The following is a 25894-nucleotide window of genomic DNA, read 5'->3' on the forward strand; positions in this document are numbered from 1 at the left end:
ATTTTCGGGAGAGGAAAAGCCCCCTCTTTAGATTCTCGGAATTACTCATGCATTATTCACCATCCCACGGATTTTCACAAGAACAGCTAGAAAATGAGATGTTCTTTTCTGTCGGTCCGCCTGCGCAAAGACCTCAGAGAGAGAGAAAGAGAGAGAGAAAAACAGAATGGGTTTAAAGTGAAACTATCCGGCTCAACTCCAACCTGTCAACAGTGCACATTCCTCCAGAAAGTTCAGGAGGACACGGGATTGTAAGGACTGCCTTAAGATAGCTTGCTAAGGAGATGTAAGTACCGAAATAGAAGCGTGACAATCAGGAATAACAGGGGCAGTCACCAAGGAGACGGTTACCGTTACATGAGCAAAGTGGCTGACAGGTTGAGGAAGCTGCAGGAGTGGACTTCTCCGAGGTAAGCATTGTCTCTGGGTGGCCACACACACTCTGATATCAAGATGTACTTCTTTTTGCAACTCGCCATCCTGCTCTGGTTCAGACCGTTTTTTTTCTGTTGTTTGCCACACTGTCTGTTGAGGAAATCCGGTTTATTTTTATTACAAAACAGCCCGGCTTTTGTTGATCGAGCCGTACCTTTGGTGCTTAATTAAGCTGAAAGGGCGGAGGATCTTGTCTGTGTGTGAGAGAGAGAATTTATGTGAGTGTGTGATACAATGTATGTGTGTGTTTGTATGCATGTGTGTACGTCAGCATGTGAGTGAGTGTGTGTATGTGTATGTGTGTATGTGAAAGTATGTGTGTGAGCATGTGTGTATGAAAGTGTGGGTATATACGTGTGAATGTACGTGTGTGCATGAGTGCGTGTGTGTATCAGTTTGTATGTGTGTGTATGTATATGTGTATATGAGTGCAAGTGTATATGAATGCGTGTGGAAGAGTGTGTGTGTGTGTATCTGAGTGTGTATGTGAGAGTATGTGTGTATGTATATGTGTGTGAGTGTATATGTGTGTACGTGTGTGAGAAAGTGGATGTTTGTGTGAAAGTGTAAATGTGAGTGTGTGTGAGAAAGCGTGGATGTGTGTGTATGTGAGTATATATTGTGTGTGTGTGTATGCGTGTGTATGTGCACGTATGAATATATGTGCGTGCGTATGAAAAAGTATGGATGTGCGTGTGTATGTATGTATATGTATGTGTGAGAAAGTGTGGATGTGTGTGTGTATATGTGTGTGTACGTGTGAGAAAGTGTGGATGTGTGTGAGAATGTGTATGTGTGTGAGAGTATATATTGTGCGTATGTGTCAGATAAGTGTTTGTATGTGTGAGTGCATATCTATATATGTGTGTGTGTGCGTGTGTGTGCAGAGATGAGCTCGCTGAAAGCCAGAACGCTCGTGTTACATTCTGCACTGTGAAAAACGCGCACACCCTTAACACATTTCAGCAAAACCGTGTGGAAACTACCAGCTCCCCGGGTCTGGGCACAGGTAATGAAACCCCCGCCGTCTCTACACTTCATTTACATGAAACCACCACACGTACAAGCCGAGCGGAAAAAAAAAGAGGAAATGTACAGGTTTCACAAAACTTCACTCGGCTGAACTCCAGACAGAACCACAAGCCCCCGGTATTGGCCTGACTTCATTTCAGCAGCAGTTGCGATCTTCAGTCCGGCCCGTGTTTCAGGACAGAGAGAATCGGTGAGTGCTTCTCCCTCAGTGTTAAACAGCGGGAAACCAGGCGCTGAAAGCAGCAGCTCAAACCCAGTTTCCAGAGTTGGAACAATTCCAATGTTTGGGCGCTAGGAGAGGGGCACTCTAAACTTTGTTTAATATAAGATCTGCGGCTTCGCTCCTGTCTGCATTGTTACCACGTTCTGGGCTTAACGGAGTAGCAATGTTATCTTGCACTCTACAGCAGAGCTTGTGGAACTGTGTGCGGGTACTGAGTTACTCCTGGGAACCTCGACTCCATGTTTTGCAGTGAAGTCAGTCAAATTGTACCCACCTTGGCACAGCCCCACTTTAAGAAGCAAATCCGGACCTAGACTAAGTGTTTTGCTGGCACTTCGAGTGTGAATGCTTGGAACGTGTTGACATGTTTTCTTGTCTAATCGCAGGCCAGAGTGAACCTATAATACAGCGCTGTCTTGTGAAATATTCCGTTTTATTTCATGCTGTTGCCCCGTGTCTATTAAGTCTCAGGTGATGCTGGCAGCATTGGCAAATAAACAGACCCAGGCAGCAGGCAACTGAGGGGAGACGTCTGACCTGACCGTCTATCCCCCTACTGTAGCGATATTCACAGCCTGGTGTCCCTGGAGAGGGAGCAGACGGTGTCCGCAGACACCATCAAGGTCCTCCATGCCCACTGGGATGCCTTATCGACCCCTTTAAAATCACACTTTGAGTGTGATTTCAAGTTTCATTTGTGATTTGTTGTTGAATATAGAAGCAGGAGTAGGCCACTCGGCCCTTCGAGCCTGCTCTGCTATCCATTTTGATCGTGGCTGATCATCAGGTGGGAGGTGGCTGATCCCACCTCCTCCCACACCACATGATCCCTTTAGCCCCCCGAGAGTTAAAGGGAGCTATCTCCAAATCAGACAACGTTTTGTCCTCAAGTACACTCTTGTGGTAGTACTTGCTTTTGTGCCTTGAGTTTAATTGGTTTGTACATATTAGTAGCAGCATTGGCAAAATTCACCCCGAAATTCAGATGCAGGCAGCTTTGATCGACCTCTGTTCAGCTGCATTCTTTACTGGTGTGCCGTGTCGGGACGGAGGGGCAGGGGCGGTAAGGGGATGCATGGCGTCAGAACAGGATACATAAAACTCAGGATTCTGATTTAGGAGGCGCACAAAATCATTATATTTCTGTGGTAGTGTTCAGTGTGTTGTCCATCTAGCTTGTTATGTCGTTTCCTGAGTACTACTGAAAGAAGTCCTTGCAATGATAGTCGAAGGATTCTTTGGTTGGACAATATTGTGTTTTTGAAATGAAGAGGGTGATCCCTGAACCCATTTCAATCATTGTGGACACCTCCCCCTCCCCCCCACCCAGTCTCCCACCACCCCCCCCCCCCACACACACACACACACACACGAAACGACTAAAAGCTTGAAAGATGCTGATGTACAGATCCCTAATCAGGAATCATCTGATATACTGCGGTTATTGCATTAAGTTGATCTTTCTCTACGCCCTAGCTATGACTGTAACATTACATTCTGCACTCTCTCGTTTCCTTCTAGTTGAACGGTATGTTTTGTCTGTATAGTGCACAACAAACAATATTTTTCACTGTATGTTAATACATGTGACAATAATAAATCAAATCAAAAATTAGGGAAGTCATAGATTCCTACAGTGCAGAAGGAGGCCATTTGGCCCATTGACTGCACCGATCACAATCCCACTCAGATCCCATCCCCACAATCCAATATATCTACCCTAGCTAATCCCCCTGACACCAAGGGGCAATTTAACATGGCCAATCCATCTAACCCGCATATCTTTGACTGTGAGAGGAAACTGGAGCACCTAAAGGAAACCCATGCAGACACAGGGAGAATGTGCATACTCCAGACAGACAGCCACCCGTGGCCAGAATTGAACTCAGGTCCCTGGCACTGAGAGGCAGCAGTGCTAACCACTGTGCCACCGTGCCACTAATTTCATTAAACATTAGAGCATGTTCAAGAGGCTGAATGGCATGCTTCTTTTCAAATGTCGAAGGGATAAAAGTAATACATGTCAAGCCCATAACTCTGCTTAGGGTTTGAAGTAGTGCAGTGCAGTATACAGAATGACACCAGGGTTTCAAGTGTTAAACTGTGCAGGCAGGTTGCTTGGTCAAGACCAGTATTTCCTTGAAGATTCTGTAGAAGCTTGGTGGCTGATCCAATCCAGGTGCCCAAAGGGTTAAAAGCTAATTCAGCAACTGAATACAGAATAGGGAAGGATGATTTTTAAACGTTTGCTGGCATTTCGAGTGAAATCAGGAAGCATTTTTTTGACACAAGGGTGTTAGAAATCAGAACTTCTCTCTTCTAAGAAGTTGCATGAGTTGGGCCATTGGGAGCATTAAGTTGGGTGATTGATAGATTTGTGTTGGGTAGGGCATCATGGAATGTGGAGCGAAGGCAGCCAAATAGAGATGAGGTACTGATTAGTATTGATCTCATAAAACGTGACAGCATGTACATAATGATACCTCATTACAAGAAAGATGTGGAAGCTATTGAAAGGGCACAGAGGAGATTTACAAGGATGTTGCCTGGATTGGGTGGCATGCCTTATGAGGATAGGTTGAGGGAACTTGGTCTTTTCTCCCCAGAGAGACGAAGGATGAGAGATAACCTGACAGAGGTATATAAAATGTTGAGAGGTATAGATAGGGTGGATTCTCAGAGGCTATTTCCCATGGCTGAAATGGACGCTATGAGACGACACAGGTTTAAGGTGCTGGGGAGTAAGTACAGAGGAGATGTCAGGGGTAAGTTTTTCACTCAGAGAGTGGTAGGTGAGTGGAATCGGCTGCCGTCGGTGGTGGTGGAGGCGAATTCGTTAGGGTCTTTTAAGAGACTTCTGGATGAGTACATGGGATTTAATAGGATTGAGGGTTATAGATAGGCCAGGTAGGTAGGGATATGATCAGCGCAACTTGTGGGCCAAAGAGCCTGTTTGTGCTGTAGTTTTTCTATGTTCTTTGCTCAAGAGGCTGAATGGCATACTCCTGTTCCTTATGTTATGGATAAAAGAAAGTAACTCTGCTTATGTGGAGGATTCAGGCGTATACAGTGAAAAAAATTCAGAAATCTTGGAAAGCCAAAACCTTTTCATCTTTTCTAAGTTAAACAGCAAGTAGCAGATGGGTTTGGGTTGAACAATGGCTTCAACTAAACAATGGTTCATCACCTAGACCACTCAATCATGTTTGTTTTTTGTCTTGCGATGCAAAAGAAAGACATGCCGTTCAGATGATCCTGATATACAATTCACTTAGGTGGAGTAAACGGGCAGCACTCAGTTTTACTGTTTCAAAGAGATTACAAATTGCACAACAGCACAGGAAAGAGACCAAATTATGCTGAAAAGAGGGACATGTTGCTGAAGCTCTGGCAACATGCAATTCTCTTACCAAGAGAATTGGCAGATAAGCCACCATGAGATGCTTTCCTGCAATGATTACCAATTGTTGGCCAATGACAGAATGATCTCACTCATAGCTTGTCTATGTGCCACTCTTAGATGTCTTTAAAGACTAAACTTAGCAGTACCTGAGCATTACCAAGTTTTGGGAACATGCTGCTAAAGTGTCTTTTCAACAATATTCGATCTCTGTATTACCAAGTGGCTGATTGTATACCTAAGAATGACGTGTATGGCTAAGAAAAAGATTATTGTTAGATTTTGTTCAATCTTTCCAATTCCTATTCAGACGTATGTGTAATTATGCCAATTTAAACAGTGAGAAACCAGAATAAACAGTTGAGAGGTTAAATTAAAATAAAAAAAATGGAATCTGCAGTGTTAAGCCTTCAGTGATTCTGTGTCGGAAAAGTATTCAGTTCCTTGCAGATGATTCTTTTCACAGTACATTGAAGATTAAGGGCAGACTGACTATTTTCTCTTAAATTTACTTTCCCTTGTTCTTTATACTCTTTACTTCCGCAATCTGCCCTTTGTACTCCCTTCTCTGATGGGTACTGTGAACTCTATATTCACGGAGCTAAGATCTATTCACTCACTATAGTCCATGTACAGCATTGGATTCATTTTGGCAGATTTAGCATAAATTAGAGAAAACAGAATCAAGTCAACTTGGAAGAGAAGGATCCATACAAATATAATTAGCAGGAGACAGTATATCCATTACAAACATCAACCCAAATAAAGATTATGGACAAATGATTGCTGATGCAGATATCTAATATTCTTTTAAATGCATCTGGTTCATTACCGCTGCTTCAATAAACTAACTTTTGGAACAACATTGACAGATCATCATCTAATTAAATAAAATGAGATAAGTTAGTATTAAGCTCAGATAAGCACAGAATACAGTGAGTTTGGGGTGAGTAAAACAAGCTTGAAAATGGTAGAAAGAACAGGGTGGTCATCAAAACTAATGAATTCTCCCAAAGTATTTGGCATTGTAAAAATGTTTTAGAGCTAAGTTGAAGCAGATTCCAACATTTGGCAGACTGTAAACATGCTTGCTTATTGCTAAGGAATGATTGAAAGCACAAACAAATGCACTGGGCTATGATCGTAATAGGAGACAATCAGTTACAATAGTGGTTGGCTGGAAGTTTAGATGGAGCCATAATGAAGTTCCTAAACTTTGACATTCTAGATCCAGGATGAGAAGAAATGGTTAAAATGAGCTGGAAAAGCAGGTTGCGGTCTCCAAGTTCATTGTGCGTTGATTTTCTGATGTCAGGAATGCTGTCAAAGGAAAAGAAGGAGCAAGACCTAAGCATTACTGGCACCAAGAGAATTCATGATGTGGAGATGCTGGCATTGGACTGGGGTAAACACGGTAAGAAGTCTGACAACACCAGGTTTAAGTCCAACCAATTTATTTGATAGTAAATATATATTGATAGTTTACTATCAAATAAATCGGTTAGACTTAAACCTGGTGTTGTCAGACTTCTTACCAAGAGAATTGGCAGATAAGCCACCATGAGATGCTTTCCTGCAATTATTACCAATTGTTGGCCAATGACAGAATGATCTCATTCATAGCTTGTCTATGTGCCACTCTTAGATGTCTTTAAAGACTAAACTTAGCAGTACCTGAGCATTACCAAGTGTTGGGAAGTGAGGAGCCAATAAGACAACATTAGCACCAACATTTAAGCATGATTTGGCCAATGATCCTAACTTTATAATCATAGCCCAGAAGAAATGGTTCAGGATACTAATTAGATAAATATTGCTTATGGACAGTATCATAAATCTTTCAGCCTTCGTTTTCTAATGAAGGGTGAACTTATATATCATCTTCAAGATCCCTAGTATGATTCTTGTGTCAGACCAATATTATTCACCAGATTAGGAGGGATGTGGAAAATTGGAAGTTGTGTCCACACAAGATGGTGTGGTGGGCACATGAACTTTAGAACTGCTGGGTTTCCACTTCATCGTAAGTCCCAGTAAAGGTGGGTGAGCGTCCCACTCACCCATCCAGGTTGAGTGTCTGGGACATCCCAGATTACCACAACATTTCACTCAGTGGCCCCTTGGTTGCCCCAGGAGAAAGCAGGATTGTTACGTGCATGCCACAGAGTAAACAATTCTGGCTGGATTCAGTGCCTTCAGACTGCAGTCATGTCCCTCCCTAAAGTGCAGAAATGTTAGGTTTTGAGCTCCGTCCCTCGAAGTGGTAGGACACTTGCCCGAATTTCCAGCCCATCAGCAGGGTAGCTGATTCTTGCATTCTGTTGCTGTATGGCGACAATCTTAGGTATCGAAATGGCCCCATCCCCAGGTTTTTAATGGGGGTTTAAGGCTGAACCAGTTGGTGAACAAAGATTCTGCTACTGTTTAGAGGACTGAGTAGGTGACTACAAACATGGAGCCTGGTTTGATCAACAGGGCTGATCACTGATCCATAACATCTCCAGTTCCTGGGTGGCATCAGAATCAAACACAGGTCTCAGACTGGAGCATTTTCAACAATGCTGATACCAATGGATCAAGTTAAACAGATCTAGTGAAAACTTACTGGAATTTGTGTCCACACAAGGAGTGATAGATTTGCTGGTGTGCTGGGTGCATGAAATTTAGAACTGCTGGATTTTCACTTCATTGTAAGTCCCAGAAAAGGTTAGTACACTTAACTGGAGCATAGGAGGCTTAGGGCTGATCTTATAGAAGTCTACAAAATACTGAGGGGCATGGATCAGCTAGATAGTCAATATCTTTTCCCAAAGGTAGGAGAGTCTAAAACTAGAGGGCGAAGGTAAAGGTGAGAGGGGAGAGATTCAAAAGTGTCCATAGGGGCAATTTTTTCATACAGAGGGTGGTGAGTGTCTGGTACAAGTGCCAGAGATAGTAGTAGAGGCAGGTACAATTTAGTCTTTTAAAAAGTGTTTAGAGAGTTACATGGGTAAGATGGGTAGAGAAGGATATGGCAATTGGGACCAGCTTAGTGGTTAAAAAAAAGGCGGCATGGACAAGCTGGGCCGGAGAGCATGTTTCCATGCTGTAAACCTCTATGACTCTGTGACTCTAAATGTCTCAATCAGTTGTCCCTCCTCCCCATAATGTTGACAACTTGGTAATGCTGCTAAAGTTGATTAAACTGTATGTGTCATAACCTTATGTTGTTCCCATATAAATGTAGTTCTATTTCTGAATGTTCAAGGTATGAGTCAGCCCTCTAAACTAAAAGTGAACTTGGGTAGGGATTCAATCTCAGTTTGGTTACTTGTGTGAATTCATTGAAACTGACTCTCTTTATGCCTCTAGGTTTAGCAAAGGGAAGGAGACAAACATAAGAACATAAGAACATAAGAAATAGGAGCAGGAGTAGGCCATCTAGCCCTTCGAGCCTGCCCCGCCATTCAATAAGATCATGGCTGATCTGTCGTGGCTCAGTTCCACATTCCCGCCCTCTCCCCATAACCCTTAATCCCCTCGCTTATCAAAAACCCATCAACCCGCGTCTTAAAAATATTTAGCAAGGCAGCCTCCACCACTTCAACGGGCAGAGAATTCCAGAGATTCACCACCCTTTGAGCGAAGAAGTTCCTCCTCAACTCCGTTCTAAACCGCCCCCCCTTTATCTTGAGGCTGTGCCCCTAGTCCTACTGTCCTTTCTGAGCGGGAAGAGTCCCTCCACCTCTATCCTATCCATCCCATTCATCATCTTATATGTCTCAATGAGATCTCCCCTCATTCTTCTAAACTCTAACGAGTACAAGTCTAGTTTATTCAGCCTCTCCTCATAGCTCAACCCCCTCAACTCCGGTATCAGCCTAGTAAACCTCCTCTGCACTTCCTCCAAGGCCAAAATATCCTTGCGTAAGTGCGGCGACCAAAACTGCACACAGTACTCCAGCTGCGGCCTCACCAATGCCCTATACAGCTGCAGCAAGACCTCCCTACTTTTATATTCAATCCCCCTCGCTATGAAGGCCAGCATCCCATTCGCCTTCCTGACCACCTGCTACACCTGCAGGCTGGGTTTTTGCAACTCATGCACAAGGACCCCGAGGTCCCTCTGCACCGTCGTCTGCTGCAGTTTTTCACCACGTAAGTAATAGTCCTTCCTACTATTATTCCTACCAAAGTGGACCACCTTGCACTTGCCAACATTAAATTCCATTTGCCAGTTCCTGGCCCATTCGTCCAGCCTATCTAGATCCTTCTGCAGACTCTCCACACCCTCCGCGCAATTTGCCGTTCCACCAATCTTGGTGTCATCAGCAAATTTCGATACCATACACTCGGTTCCCTCCTCCAGATCATCTATATAAACGGTAAATAGCTGAGGCCCCAGCTGCATATGCTGTTAAGAATCAAAATTTGCTCAGGTCCCATCTTGATTCAAGCCCAGGATGGATGTTAGGCTTGTTGATAAAACTTAAAGGGCATGGGATGAAAGGGATATTGACAATTTGGATATCAAACCGGTTCCAGTATACAATACAGAGAGTGAATGGCTATCTTCAGACTGGAGGGCAGTAAATATGGTGTCCTCCAAGATTCAGTTAAAGGACCATTTCTGTTTTTGCTATATGTTAATGGACTGAGGGGTGCAGGGCACAATTTCAACATTAGCAGCAGGTACAAAACTTGCAGGTGCAGTATGCCGTGGAGAGGGTAGTGATAGACTTCAAGAGGGCATAACTACACAGATGGAATGCACAGAAATGTGGCAAATGAAATTCAGTGCAAAATAACGCAAGATGACATATTTTGATAGGATGAGTGAAGATAGTCAATAGAGGTGAAATTGTACAATTTTAAGGGGAGGGGGGAAAAAAAGAGACCTGAGAGTATTTGTGAACGAATCCTGGCACGACAGGGTTTTTTTAAAATGCAATCTTTAATGGAATGAGGGCATATTTGGCAAGTACAGTAAGAAGACTCACAACACCAGGTTAAAGTTCAACAGGTTTATTTGATAGCAAATGGCACAAACTTTTGGAACGTTGTCCCTTTGTCAGGTGAGTGGAGAGTTCTGATCAGAAACAAGGCAAATAAAGGCACACACGGTTTACAGAATACTGATTAGAATGTATACTGTGTGTGCCTTTATTTGCCTTGTTTCTGATCAGAACTCTTCACTCACCTGACGAAGGAACAGCGTTCCGAAAGCTTGTGCCCTTTACTATCAAATAAACCTGTTGGACTTTAACCTGGTATGGTGAGACTTCTTATTGTGTTTACCCCAGTCCAACGCCAGCATCTCCACATCATAGTTGGCAAGGCCAGAGTTTACTGCCCATCCACAATTGCTCTTGAACTGAATGGCTTGCTAAGCCATTCACAGAGGGCAGTTAAGAGTCAATTATATTGCTATAGGTCTGGAGTCACATGTAGGCTTGACCGGGTAAGAATGGCAGATTTCCTTTCCTAAAGGACATTAATGATCCAGAAAGGTTTTTATGATAATTGACAATGGTTTCATGGCCCCAGCTTTAATTCCATGTTTTTATGCCATGGGAAGATTTGAATTCATGTCTGCAGGGCATTAGCTTGGGCCTCTGGATGACTAGTTCAGTCACACTTCGGTATCCTTGTCCGTGAGTGACTTGAACCAAACATTTAGGTACAGCAAGCAATTAAGGCAAATGGTATTTCAGAGTGAAATGTGTGGGCCTCTATGCTCTGGGGTTTAAAAAAATGAGAAGACCTCTTTCAAACATACAAAATTCTTACAGCAGTTGATTAAGTAGATGCAGGAAGGGTGCTTCCCCTGGCTAGGGTTCCAGAACCAGGTCAGAATAAGGGACAAACCATTTACGACTGAGAATTCCTTCACTCTGAGTGTGATGAATCTTTGGAACTCTCTATCACAGAGGGCTGTGGAACCTCAGCAGTTGACAGTGTACAAGACTAGGGTTAAAAGATTTCTACATGTCATTGCAGGAAAATGGTGGTGAAACAGAAGATCAGCTATGATCACATTGAATGGCAGAGCAGGCTTGAAGGGCTGAATGGCCTTTTATTCCTTATTACAGCTGCACCACAAGTTCTCCTGCTCAAACAGAGGTTAACAAAGCAGTTTAAAAGCATATGGGTTACCAGGTTTTATATGTAGACATATATAGGCTGGAATTTTACCGTTCCACCCACCACAGGAATCGGAGTGGGCAAGGACCGGACCATGGAAAGATCCGTTGATCTTAGCAGGATTTTCCAGTTTCAGGGTGAGCGAGGCTGGAAAATTCCACCCACAGAGAAGCCACAAAGTTATGCTAACATTGAGTTATGCTTAAACTGACCTGAGCTGCAGTAGCAGCTTGCATTTTGCAGATTCTGTGAAGATAGTCTCAAAAGCGCAGGGATGGGGAGATGACAGAAGACGCTGGAACAGAAGGCCAATCTCTGTATACCAGATTCAGACATTTTGTGGATCAGAGAGCATGATGGGAGGAAAGTGCATCTTGATGCTACAAACAACTAACTGGTCATTTATTTGTCAGTTGAAAACAATTTTAAATTTTACCAAAAATTCAGAGCCTAGTGTCAGAGTCCCAGCAGGTCTATGAATGTGGTAAGCAAGTCGAGAATTGATTCATGGCTTTACTCACTGGCCAAAGAGTTAGCCAGCTTGTCTTGGAAGGCTGAGTTTACAGAAGCCATGATGTGGATGTGCCGGCGTTGGACTGGGGTAAACACAGTAAAAAGTCTGGTGTTGTCAGACTTTTTACTGTGTTTACAGAAGCCACCAGGGGACTTGCATTGTATGCTTCAAATGGGAAATAAAGTAAAGTTTATTTATTAGTCACAAGTAAGGCCCGCATTAACACTGAAGTTACTGTGAAAATCTCCTAGCCGCCACACTCCGGTGCCTGTTCGGGTCAATGCACCTAACCAGCGTGTCTTTCGGACTGTGGGAGGAAATCAGAGAACCTCACAGACACAGGAGAACATACAAATTCCACACGGACAGTGACCCAAGCCGGGAATCAACCCCACATCCCTGGTGCTGTGAAGCAGCAGTGCTAAGGACTGCCCAGGAAGGAAGTTGGGTGGCTTGTGATGGGTGGAGAAGGCACATCGGTAATGGGTATTGCTAAGTGAGCATTTGTGAACTCAAGCGGTAAGACCTCTGGTGAGAATGAGCAGGGGAGAGAGAAAAAACTGCTGCCACAGGCAATGGGATAGCAACAACCTCAGGGACAACTGGAGTGGGGAGGAAGGAGAAAGATGCAGAGAGCACTACAATAACTTTCGGTGTACAAAAGATAGTAGTCTTTAGAGAGGGGCTACTGTCAGAGAAGAAATTATCTTCAATAATCCAAGTGGCAGTTTCACCGAAGACCGGCTCTCTCCAGGCAGGCTGTGTGTCATGAATAGCTGAACTCCAGTGGTGATGGACAGCAGCCAATGCCAGTGGAGCTGAAGGTTACCATATTGCCAGATTTCTGTACTGTTGGATTATTCCAGGAACTTAGTGGAGATATGTGAGATCCCCCAGGATACACACATTGTGTGCCACACACCATCAAGGTGCTGACCAATGCCCCCTTTAATGGATCTAGCCAGAGATCATTATCACAAAACCCATTATAGACTATTTTGATTCATGTAGAGATATCCACTGGGTTTGGCGCCATTGCTGGATTCCTCTGGGTTCAAGGTGTGAACAGCTGCACTCATGTGACCAGCAAGGCTCCCACAGACCAGCCCATTGCCTTCATCAACAGGAAGGATTCCCAGTCACTCAATGTACAACCGTCTGTGACCATACTGCAGTTCTGTGCCTGGTTCCTGGGAAGTAACAATGGTGTCTATTTATTAAAGTAATCCCAGGTGCCACACTCCAGCACACTTTCAAGGATGGATTCTGGGAGACAAGGGCTACCCACGAAAGAGATGGCGTCTCACTCCTGTGAGAGTCCCACACATGTATGCAGAGAAGTACAACGTCTGCCATAGGACAACCTGAGAGACTATCAAGCAGGCCACTGGTCTTCTGGGGATGTGATTCATGTGCTTGGATTGATCTGCTGGAGCCCCTCAGTATGCCTCAGTGAAGGCCTTGCATATTGTGGTGGTCTTCCGTGCTCCATAGAGGGCTGAGCGGTGCAGCATGATGCCGATTCAGATGACGAGGATGTGGAAGAAGTTGCTGACCAGGCGATGCATCACAAAGGACCTCAGAGGTGACAGGAAATGCGCAATGTGACAGCAGTATAGAGACTCAGGACCCACTGGTACAGGAATGTTTCAGAAGAGTCTTCCTGATCCTTTTGTTACCTTTCTGCTGCACTATTTACATCTTTTTTTTATCATCTGACCAACCTGCATCCAGTAACAACCCAACTACCAGTGCAGGGGAATCAAAGCTCACCTGAATGATGCCTCAGGGCAAGCCAAGGTAGTCGTGAAGTCCCAAGAGTTTGCAGTAATGGAAAGAAGATATTGGAAAAACACAGAGGACTGGGCAACAGGACTTCTTGCCATCACTGAGCCTGAAGGAGAGTTTGCAGAGAGGCATCGGGGGCAACCCAGGATCTTCCTTCAACCATGCCTTCAGCCATCTTCCTTCCTCAGGCCTTGCGGGTTTGCTATTGGTGGGAGCAGGGACATCCAAGGAAGCAGCCTCATTTAAAGATGGCAGGCTTACCCCACACCAGTGACTATGAAGGAAGCAGTGAAACAGTAAAAGGATTCTGGTAGCCCTTTAAATATGGTACCAGCACCTGTGGCAGCGTTACCTAATGCTGCATTCATCGCCTCAGCGCTCTCCTCCATTCCCTGCTGGTCTCCCAGTTAATTAGCCAGCTGGCTCATTCCTGTGCCAGCAACAGCAGCATTAACCTCCAGCATCAGGGCTTCAGGCCTACCTCGAGAAAGTCCTGGCATTTTGGCCCCACCCTTCAGGAATGACATGAAGGGTATTGATGAGATTTATTGGAATGGTTCAGGGATGAAACTACACAAAAGATAGGAGAAGTTCAGGTCAGAGAAGACTAAGAGGAGATTTAGTAGAGGTGTTTAAAATGATGAAGCACTTAGATAGAATAAATATTGTGAAACACTTTCCAAGGGCTGAAGAGCCAAAGGCCTCAATTTAAGCTGATTGGAAAAGAACCATAAATGAGGTGAGGAAAATTAATTTTATGCACTGAATAAGTAGGATTCGGAATGCACTGCCTAGTGGGTACAGCTTCAATAGGAGCAACCAAGAGTTAATTAGTTAAACTTCAGGCAGAAAGATGAAGAAAAGATTGTGACGAAGTGGAACAATATTCTTCAAAAGAGCCAACACATAGTTGACATCCCAAATGGCCTCCTTCTGTGTGCTGCTATCTAATAATTCTGTGACAGTTCAATTGCCCGACTGTTCTCAATCAAGTAGCTAAATTTTGGCCATGCCTTTAAAAAATGTGACCCCTCTGCATCCACCCCCTTTCAATTACGGTCACCAATTAAGACATGCATGTCAAATAAACCATAGAGAAAACATTTCTTATCCTTTCGAAAACACAATAATACAAACAGGAAACTGAAATTGCAGCCAACTCTTTATGACTATGTTAAAAAAAAACAAAAATCAGAATGAGAGTAGTCTCAACAGTGAAGTACATTCTTACACAAGAGACAGTTGAAATTAGACAGATGTTACAAGTCTGGAGATGGCGGGTGGAGCCTGCAGGGCACAGGGTTGCACGGACAACATTAGTTATTCTATAGATATAAAAATCCAGTGCTTAATGTATAAATTGGCCGGAGCCTTTAGGCATGATGTAAATGAAAGGGGATGGACTTATTTATGACAGGGTGATGGAATCTTCTGGAAGAGTAGAATAATTGAGTGGATATCGCCTGGCCCCCACTTAAATCAATCCTGCAAACAACACTTTCTTTTGCAAATATTTTAATTTATTACCGTGATGCTGGGACCTTGATGCTGCCTTTCAGGTGACGAGATTGTGATTTATGCAATGAATTGATCTGGAATGCGCTACCCAAAAGGATAGTGGGGGTAAGTTCAAACACAGGATAAATTCATGACGGGAATAAATTGCAGTGTTATGGGAGAGTGGGACTAAGTGGATCATATCCAGCCTCCCATCCTTTGACTCTGTCTATACTTCCTGCTGCCTCGGCAAAGCAGCCAGCATAATTAAGGACCCCATGCACCCCGGACATTGTCCCTTCCGCCTTTTTCCGTCGAGAAAAAGATATAAAAATCTGAGGTCATGTACCAACTGACTTAAGAACAGATTCTTTCCTGCTGCCATCAGACTTTTGAATGAACCTACCTTGCATTAAGTTGATCTTTCTCAACACCCTAGCTACGACTGTAACACTATGTTCTGCACTCTCTCCTTTCCTTCTCTCTGAACAATAGGCTTTGGCTGTGTAGTGCGCAAGAAACAATACTTTTCACTGTATGTTAATACATGTGACAATAATAAATCAGATCAAATCACTTTCAGAAACCTGGCACAAGTTCTTTCTGCTCTGTAGGTCCAATCATAGTTATTATTAATGAAGCATTTCACTTTTAAGATAGCAATTCTTTACCATACCTCATACCTCCAATTTGAACATATTTTCATTAAAGAAAAATTAACTAAGAATATTACACAAGACTCCATATTTCCAAATAAAAATTTGAACTAAGAGTGTCTTAAAACTAGGATACCTGACGTCACCAAGACCATTTTTTACAAATGTTGAATGAGTCTGCTCCTCCAGGCATTCCATTAGCTACACTGTTTTCTAGTGCAGGGAGCTGAGAACTGTTCAGATCTAATGTATGATCTTGGTTTGTTTCTAAAAGTGTTTATTCAACACTCTAAGAGTAGCAAATTTTGTCACATTCTGAAAGGTATAACAGATCTCTTTAATTAAGGATAAAATGCGAACATCCTGTCTTTGCAAAACACATCAGGCCAGAGTTCTGCCAGAGTTCTGCTTTGTGTGAGAGTTTGTGAACTGCAGTATATGTATTTTAGTGAACTGCAACTGGAATCGTGACACCATTGTGGGCGTTCAGAGTGTGGGCCTCATCACGTTTTAGTTTATGCAGTGAAATGTGCTGCTTTATGTACATGATGGCGCAGACTGATCCTTGTTTAAGCCGTGTGGCAATGGGTCTACAACATTAAAGATACTAAAGATAACAGGCTTTTATGTAAATGGACTTAGTTCTGTGACAGCCGATGTTCCTCCAGTTCACTTAAAAATTAGGCCTCCAGTGTACCAGTACTGTACACAAGCAAAAAAAAAGGTTTGCTTGACAAAAATTGTAAAATAGTTGGGACATGGGGTAGCAGGGTGGCACAGTGGTTAGCACTGCTGCCTCACAGCTCCAGGGACCCGTGTTCGATTGCCATCTTGGGTCACTGTCTGTGTGGAGTTTGCACATTCTCTGCGTCTGCATGGGTTTCCTCCAGGTGCCCTTGTTTTCTCCCAGTGCAGGTTACATGAATTAGCCAGGCTAAATTCTCCCTTAGTTTACCCGAATAGGTGCCAGAGTGTGGCAAGTGGGGGATTTTCACAGTAACTTCATTGCAGTGTAAGTGTAAGCCTACCTGTGACTAATAAATAAACTTTAACTTTTTTTTACTTTACATGGTGCACATTAATATGAAGTCTGTTTCTCTTCCAGTGCAGAGGAGGCAAACAGCAGGGATGTAAATTATTCAATATAAATCTGTTCTTACAATTTTGATCCCTACTAACCCCTTTGTCACTGACATCTTTCCGTTGGATGTGTGTGGATTGGTTAACAGAATAAACACTTCATTTCCACTTACGCATTAGAGTTTGCTTTCTTGGTACCTGCATTGATTTCCTGTTGAATAAATGGCAATGCATTTCCTAACTACTGTATAGACGCAGCTCCTGTTCAATAATGTAAAATCATCTGACTATTTTTAACAGCTGAATTTATCATAGTTAAAGAGAAAGGGAAGAAAAAGAGAATCTTTCATGAGAGACGGTTGAGATCATAATTTTTATTATTGTGCTGTCATCTATTAAATATAATCTGTTCTTTATATATAGTAGGAAGCAAAATTTAGAAAGCCAGAGCTCTTTACTTTAAAAATTGCGAAGAAACCTGTTTACAATGACATTTGATGAGGCGGATTTCCACTTGTGGGTCAGTTCAGAACGCATAGATAAAATGTATGAGAACGACTAACAGATCAAATAAAGAATTTAGAAGGGATTTCTGGACACAGAGAGCAATGAAAGTGTAGACTTCCTGCTTTATGGTGTGGCTGGAGCAGAGAGACATATGCTAGAACTTTACTGGCCCACCTGCCCCAGAATCAGGGCAGACAAGGCTCACAGAACAGCATTCTGCAGCACCTGGAGTACTGTGTACAGTTTTGGTCTCCTTACTTGAGAAAGGATATACTAGCACTGGAAGGGGTGCAGAGGAGATTGAATGTTTTTAAGGCAAGGATAGATAAATTTTTGAACAGTAAAGGAATTAAGGTGGGTAAGTGAAGCTGAGTCCACAAAAAGATCAGCCATGGTTTTACTGAATGGCGGAGCAGGCTCAAGGGGCCAGATGGCCTACTCCTGCTCCTAGTTCTTATGTTCTTATGCTCTAATGTACATTCTCCATTGGCCTCAGGTGCGATCTTATGAGCCTCGGGTAGGCAAGGAAGTAAAATTGCAGCAATAAAGTAAATTAGGGAATGGGAGTAGGCCATTCATCCCATCGAGTCTATGCCAGTTTTTCTGTGGAGCAGTTCAGTTAATGCCATTCCCTCACATTAACCCCATCTCCCTGTAAGTTAATTCCTTCAAGTGTCCATCTAATTCCCTTTTGAGATCTCTGTTTGTCTAGGCTGATACTGGAGTTGAGGGGATTGAGCTATGAGGAGAGGCTGAATAAACTAGGCTTGTACTCGTTAGAGTTTAGAAGAATGAGGGGAGATCTCATTGAGACGTATAAGATGATGAATGGGATGGATAGGATAGAGGTGGAGAGACTCTTCCCGCTCAAAAAAGAACATAAGAACATAAGAACATAAGAAATAGGAGCAGGAGTAGGCCATCTAGCCCTTCGAGCCTGCCCCGCCATTCAATAAGATCATGGCTGATCTGTCGTGGCTCAGTTCCACTTTCCCGCCCTCTCCCCATAACCCTTAATCCCCTCTCTTATCAAGAGCCCATCAACCCGCTTCTTAAAAATATTTAGCGAGGCAGCCTCCACCACTTCAACGGGCAGAGAATTCCAGAGATTCACCACCCTTTGAGTGAAGAAGTTCCTCCTCAACTCCGTTCTAAACCGCCTCCCCTTTATCTTGAGGCTGTGCCCCCTAGTCCTACTGTCTTTTTTGAGCGGGAAGAGTCTCTCCACCTCTATCCTATCCATCCCATTCATCATCTTATACGTCTCAATGAGATCTCCCCTCATTCTTCTAAACTCTAACGAGTACAAGCCCAGTTTATTCAGCCTCTCCTCATAGCTCAATCCCCTCAACTCCGGTATCAGCCTAGTAAACCTCCTCTGCACTCCCTCCAGGGCTAAAATATCCTTGCGCAGGTGCAGCGCCCAAAACTGCACACAGTACTCCAGCTGCGGCCTCACCAATGCCCTATACAGCTGCAGCAAGACCTCCCTACTTTTATATTCAATCCCCCTCGCTATGAAGGCCAGCATCCCATTCGCCTTCCTGACCACCTGCTGCACCTGCAAGCTGGGTTTTTGCGACTCATGTACAAGGACCCCGAGGTCCCTCTGCACCGTCGCCTGCTGCAGTTTTTCGCCACGTAAGTAATAGTCCTTCCTACCATTCTTCCTACCAAAGTGGACCACCTCACACTTGCCAACATTAAATTCCATTTGCCATTTCCTGGCCCATTCGCCCAGCCTATCTAGATCCTTCTGCAGACTCTCCACACCCTCCGCACAATTTGCCTTTCCCCCAATCTTGGTGTCATCAGCAAATTTCGACACCCTGCACTCGGTTCCCTCCTCCAGATCATCTATATAAATGGTAAATAACTGAGGCCCCAGCACCGACCCCTGGGGCACCCCACTAGTCACCAACCGCCAATCCGAATAGCACCCATTGACCCCCACTCTCTGCCTCCTATTTGACAACCAATCCTCTATCCACGCTAACACCCTACCCCCAACTCCATGTCCCCTGACCTTCTGCAATAACCTCTTGTGAGGTACCTTGTCAAACGCCTTCTAGGACTAGGGGGCACAGCCTCAAGATAAGGGGGAGGCGGTTTAGAACGGAGTTGAGGAGGAACTTCTTCACTCAAAGGGTGGTGAATCTCTGGAATTCTCTGCCCGTTGAAGTGGTGGAGGCTGCCTCGTTAAATATTTTTAAGAAGCGGGTTGATGGGTTCTTGATAAGAGAGGGGATTAAGGGTTATGGGGAGAGGGCGGGAAAGTGGAACTGAGCCACGACAGATCAGCCATGATCTTATTGAATGGCGGGGCAGGCTCGAAGGGCTAGATGGCCTACTCCTGCTCCTATTTCTTATGTTCTTATGTTCTTATGTTCTTAAGATGCGAGCCATTATCATTGGCTGTATAAAAATCTCTCCCTCACATGCCCCAATTACCACTTACACAAAATCTAAATCTGTGCCTCCTATTCTCTGTATCTTCAATACATGGGAACAGTTTTTCCTTTTTATTTCATCCAAACCATAGTTTTCTATACCTCTATCAAATTCCCCTCCAAAGAGAACAACCTAAAGCAATGAATTACTTAAGGGCAGGCCTGATGCAGGAAGTGTAAGAAGAGAATAAATTGAGAGAGACAGGACAAGATGGGAATAGGTAAGTGGAATAGGAACACGAACATAGGTGTGCCAAATTGGCCTATTTCTGTACTGCATAAATACCATTACTGCAGATACAAGAGCAGGAATTCTGCGGCGGGTGCCTCACCCCCGATTCCCCAAATCCCTTCAATCATCTAGGCACAGGTCAAGAGTTTGACCCTCCACTTGCCTGGGTAAGTGCAGCTCCAACAAGACTCAAGAAGCTCAACACCATCCAGGACAAAGCAGCCCGCTCAACTGCCACCCCTTCCATAAACATTCGCTCCCACACCATTGATGCACAGTAGCAGCAGTGTGTACAGTCTACAAGATGTACTGCAGGAACTCACCAAGGCTTCTTAGACAGCATCTTCCAAATCCATGACTGCTACCATCTAGAAGGACAAGGATAGCATAAACATGGGGACACACCACTTGGACATTCCCCTCCAAGCCACTCAACATCCTGATTTGGAAATATATTGCGGTTCCTCCACAGTCATTAGGACAAAATCCTGGAACTCCCTTCCTAACAGCAGTGTGAGTATACCTAAATCACATGGACTGCAGCGATTCAAGAGGCATCTCACCACCTCCCCCTCAATGACAATCAGGGATAGACAGTAAACCATATTGTTCAAAGTAACTGGAGGCATTTGTTATAATATCAGATGCCTTGCAAATCCATCCCTAGACAGAAGCTTGCCAAAACAAATACAAACAGCAACTGCAGCGATAAGCAAATGATAGAACCGTAGGCAAATAATTGTTTTTATGATAATGTTAAGCATATCTTTTCAAAGAGTAATTTTTTTTTCTGACATTACTTCATAGATAACCGGGGCAAGCACGGGGGAGAATTACAAAATCAAGGCTGCAATCCCAATGAGTAAGAATTAAAATGAGACAAGAGTGCACATCAGGACCAACAAAATCAAATCGATACTAAGTAAGTTTCACTAATAATTACAATTTCACATAACTCTAGAAGAACTGGTGAATTGCAGTCACACCAGAGTTATAAATGCAAATTGGAATCTTCTGAGTTTGTTTCTGGGTAATAATAATTTCCATGACAGTTTTGAATTCAAAAAAGAATTATTGATGAACCTCCCAAACTTAGTTGCCTGTAGGTTAATCCTGTCAAATGCAAATGACTGTTGAACCTCAATCACTCATTGGGACTTTCCCCAATTCTCCCCACTCTGTAGTGGAAAGTGAAAATAATCAAGAAGGTCCAATCTTTGATGCTGCATGTTAGATATTGCAATGATCCAAGAATCAGGTGAGAACCAGTACAGTAGTGGCCTTCCAGCTTATCATGGCCTTACTGTTTTATTATTTCCTCCCCCCTTCCCCCCCAACCACTTCCTGCCCTTTGTCCTGCCAGTATACGTTGGTACGTTGGTAACTGGTACATCTATAATCTTTTCCATTCAGTTACCTGAATTCATTCATCAACCTGAAATATTAACTCTGCTCATGCTCCACAGTTGCATTCTGGCACTTTCACATTTTACTTCATTGATTGGAGGGTGGCTCATGTTGTTCCGTTGTTTAAAAAAGGTTCCAAAAGAAATCTGGGAAATTATAGGCCTGTAAGTTTGACGTCGGTGGTGAGCAAGTTATTGGAAGGTGTGATAAGGGATAGGATCTACCAATATTTGGATAGACCGGGACTTATTAGGGAGAGTCAACATGGCTTTGTGCGCGGTAGGTCATGTTTGACCAATCTATTCGAGTTTTTCGATGAGGTTACCAGGAAAGTGGATGAAGGGAAGGCAGTGGATGTTGTATACCTGGATTTCAGCAAGGCCTTTGATAAGGTCCCTCATGGGAGGTTAGTTAGGAAGGTTCAGTTGCTAGGTATACATGGGGAGGTAGTAAATTGGATTAGATACTGGCTCAATGCAAGAAGCCAGGGAGTGGTTGTGGAGGATTGCTTCTCTGAGTGGAGGCCTGTGACGAGTGGTGTGCCGCAGGGATCAGAGTTGGGTCCATTGTTGTTTGTCATCTATATCAATGATCTGGATGATAATGTGGTAAATTGGATCAGCAAATTTGCTGATGATACAAAGATTGGAGGTGTAGTGGACAGTGAGAAAGATTTTCAAAGCTTGCAGAGGGATTTGGACCAACTAGAAAAATGGCAAATGGAATTTAATGCAGACAAGTGTGACGTATTGCACTTTGGAAGGACAAACCAAAGTAGAACATAGGGTAAATGGTAGGACTCTGAAGAGTGCAGTTGAACAGAGGGATCTGGGAATACGGGTACAGAATTCCCTAAAAGTGGCGTCACAAGTGGATAGGGTCGTAAAGAGTGCCTTTGGTACATTGGCCTTTATAAATTGGAGTATCGAGTATAAAAGTTGGAGTGTTACGGTAAGGTTGTATAAGGCATTGGTGAGGCCGAATTTAGAGTATTGTGTACAGTTTTGGTCACTTAGTTACAGGAAGGATATAAATAAGGTTGAAAGAGTGCAGAGAATGTTCACAAGAATGTTGCTGGGACTTGAGAAGCTGAGTTACAGAGAGAGATTGAATAGGTTAGGACTTTATTCCCTGGGACGTAGAAGAATGAGGGGAGATTTGATGGAGGTGTACAAGATTTTGATGGGTATCGATAGAGTGAATGCAAGCAGGCTTTTTCCACTGAGGCTAGAGGAGAAACAAACCAGAGGGTATGGTTAAGGGTGAAAGGAGAAAAGTTTAAAGGGAACATTAGGGGGGGCTTCTTCACGCAGAGAGTGGTGGGAGTGTGAAATGAGCTGCCAAATAAAGTGATAAATGCGGGGTCACTTTTAACATTTAAGAAAAACTTGGATGGGTTCATGGATGAGAGGGGTGTGGAGGGATATGGTTCAAGTGCAGGTCAGTGGGACTAGGCAGAAAATGGTTCGGCACAGACAAGAAGGGCCAAAAGGCCTGTTTCTGAGCTATAATTTTCTATGGTTCTAAGGTTTCTATGGGTGTAAATTGGGAAGGCCTACTGTGGTGAAAGGCATTATCAAAACATTTATCTTTAATTTAAATGGCATATTTGTCTGCGTGGAGTTTGCACATTCTCCCTGTGTCTGTGTGGGTTTCCTTCAGGTCTTCTGGTTTTCTCCCACAGTCCAAAAATGTGCAGGTTAGGTGAATTGGCCATGCTAAGTTCTCCCTCAGTGTACCTGAACAGGCACCGGAGTGGAGCGACTAGGGAATTTTCACAGTGACTTCATTACAGTGTTAATGTAAGCCTACTTGTGACACAAATAAATAAACTTGAAACTTTTTAATATTTGCCCACTTTTAGTTGAAGTGAATCTATGGGATTGTTTACTGCAAAAGGCTGTAGAGACTGAGTTGTTAAATATGTTCAAAGCTGAGATAGGCAGATATTTAATCAGTAAGAGAATCAAAGGTTATGAGGATAAGGCAGGAAAGTGGAGTTGAGAATTACCATATCAGATCAATCATGATCTAATTGAATGGCAGAACAGACTTAATGGGCCGAATGGTCTTCTCTTGCTGCTACATCTTATCATCTTATAAGTATTAGACAATTGGAACACAGAAAATGGAGGTTCACTGTGAATCTCAGAAAGGTGGACAAAATTCATGAAGCAATTAAATAAATAATTCATGTCAAAATATAAAGGACATGATTCTCAAACCTTTCCTGCTGTCACGGTAAGCTGTGTAGTCATTTGTGCCAAGCAACAATAGTTTTAGATGGGGCGACATCTTCTGTTCAAGAAAGCAGTGATAACTTGGCTTGAAGTAAATCTCTAATTTCTGTCTGTTATTTTCCAGAAAGCTGGACCTTTGGCTGAAAGGCTGAGTGGAGACTTGACTGTTGTAAGGAGCTCTCTTATCTAAGCCATCAGCTAACTGCACGTCTGATTGGGTCAAAGGAAATGCTTGTAGCTGTCACTCCACCAGCACAGTCCCAGCTACTTAAAGCGGAAGTGAGCTTCACCAGCTAGTGAGTGCATTAGGAGGGACAAAACACAGAGCAATCTCCTGAAATGTCACAAAGAGATTATCAAGGAGGAAAATGGGGAGGAGAAAAACATCATTAAGCAACACCAGGGGTACACCGAAGGATATTCTTAGACACCCACACCAAACCAATGGCAAGGACTTATTAAATTTTGTATGATTGTTTTAGCTCTGGAGTTCCAGCCCATGCACATAAACCATGCCTACAACCTGAAGTTAGCATTGGATCAATCCACAAACCAAATTTCGTGGTTAAGAAAGTCCAAGCAAATTGAAGAATTGACTCTGCTGTACTCAAACATCTGTCAAATAGCTTTTCCTGTAAAATCGTCCATTGATTTTTTTTCAATCCTAGGAAACATTTTTTTCCAATTTTTGTTCTCCAGCTCTTCCGACTCAACCAGGTTTATCCTTGATGTTGAAAGGTAATTGGAAAATGCCAAACAATTCGTCTTGCAGTGATGACCGGAATGTCACCAATTTTCTGTATGCTATCATGTATGCTATCATATTTGTGCCAGGCTTAATCGCCAATGTCCTGGCTCTGTGGGTGTTCCATGCATATGTCAGGGAGACAAAGAGGGCAGTGATATTCATGATCAACCTGGCCATCGCTGACTTGGCACAAGTCTTGTCTTTGCCTCTCCGGATTTTCTACTACTTGCACCACGCCTGGCCTTTTGGCAGCTTCTTGTGCATGTTCTGCTTCTACCTTAAGTATGTGAACATGTATGCGAGTATCTTCTTCCTGGTCTGCATCAGTGTGCGACGCTGCCTGTTTCTCATCCAGCCCTTCAAGTATAACGACTGTAAGCGCAGGTACGACGTCTATGTGAGTATTGTAGGGTGGCTGCTGGTGGGTGCTGCTTGCCTGCCCTTCCCACTCATGCGGCTCGATACAAAAAGCAACTCCAGCCATTTCAACAGCTGTTTCGCCGACCTCCCCATCATCGAGATTGGCATTCCTACCTCGGTTATCATGGTAACTCTGGCTGAACTGACAGGCTTCGTCCTCCCTCTGGTCATCACCTTGATCTGCTCTTGGAAAACCATCATGTCCCTGCGAGAGAAAAAACCAGTGATGCAGGACAGCGGGGAAAAGAAGAAAGCCTTGAAGATGGTGCTGACCTGCAGCATGGTCTTCCTGGTTTGCTTTGCGCCCTATCATGTCACCTTCCCCTTGCATTTCCTGGCCATGGCAGGGCGCATTGACGATTGCTTCACCAGGAAGATCATCATGAACTTACACCCAGTGGCTCTGTGTCTGGCCAGCCTCAACTGCTGCCTGGACCCAGTCATATACTATTTCACAACTGATGAATTCAGGAGAAGGCTATCACGACAAGAAATCAGTGAGAATGGTATCCAGCTCAACTCCAAAGAGTATGGCTGAAGGATTTTTTTTGTGTGTGGCAATTTTGAACAATTAGCGATATTGAAAATAAGCAACATGGAAGAGGCGTCAAATGATCATCTGTGTCTCTTGTACAGCCATGATGTAAATTTTCATTCTTTTTCACTTATTTAGCCTATTTATATAAAGTACTTGTATATGTTGTATTTTTGCTACAGAAATGTGAATCTTTACAATGGTGAAGAGTTTAAAAACAAAGGCTTGTCTCGAGTGTTCTATTTTTGAGAATTTTTACAGAGCAAAGCCAAATGGGTTCAAAGAGGTCACATGCAACAATTCGTCTGTTAGACCATAAGACCATAAGACATAGGAGCAGAATTAGGCCACTCAGCTCATCAAGTCTGCTCTGCCATTCATTCATGGTTGATATTTTCTCATCCACGTTCTCCTGCCTTTTCCCTATAACCCCGATCCCCTTATCAATTGAGAACCCATCTATCTATGTCTTAAAGACATTCAATGACCGAATCTCCACAGCCGTCTGCAGAAAAGAGTTCTGTAGATATGATCTATGGAACTCTCATGTTGCTCAGCGATGAGCTTTAAATAGATTTGCAGACGTTTTGTGTTCTGTAGTGACATT

At 43.5% G+C, this 25894-nt stretch overlaps 2 protein-coding genes across 4 annotated transcripts in view; both read left to right on the top strand.

Annotated features, from left to right (window-relative positions):
- Positions 1–1427: 1427 nt before the first annotated feature.
- LOC145342304 (putative G-protein coupled receptor 174) lies at positions 1428–25505 on the top strand. 3 transcript variants are annotated; one of them, XM_080187769.1, is made up of 2 exons: positions 1428–1444; positions 23709–25505. In XM_080187769.1, the coding sequence occupies exon 2, from the start codon at positions 24313–24315 to the stop codon at positions 25288–25290; it is 978 nt and encodes a 325-aa protein (XP_080043895.1). In that variant the 5' UTR covers positions 1428–1444; positions 23709–24312; the 3' UTR covers positions 25291–25505. The 3 variants fall into 3 exon arrangements, with proteins under 3 accessions (XP_080043895.1, XP_080043893.1, XP_080043894.1); XM_080187767.1 differs by lacking the exon at positions 1428–1444 and adding an exon at positions 20763–20859; XM_080187768.1 differs by lacking the exon at positions 1428–1444 and adding an exon at positions 21122–21195.
- ints6l (integrator complex subunit 6 like) overlaps positions 20773–25894 on the top strand; it is a 220271-nt gene continuing 215149 nt past the window's right edge. The window contains exon 1 of the mRNA XM_080187764.1: positions 20773–20859. The gene's annotated coding sequence lies outside the window, so the exon portion shown is untranslated. The remainder of the gene's footprint in view (positions 20860–25894) is intronic.

Source organism: Carcharhinus amblyrhynchos, chromosome 4 (assembly GCF_965287045.1).
Source record: "Carcharhinus amblyrhynchos chromosome 4, sCarAmb.v2.hapA, whole genome shotgun sequence".
Classification (NCBI taxonomy): Eukaryota; Metazoa; Chordata; class Chondrichthyes; order Carcharhiniformes; family Carcharhinidae; genus Carcharhinus; species Carcharhinus amblyrhynchos.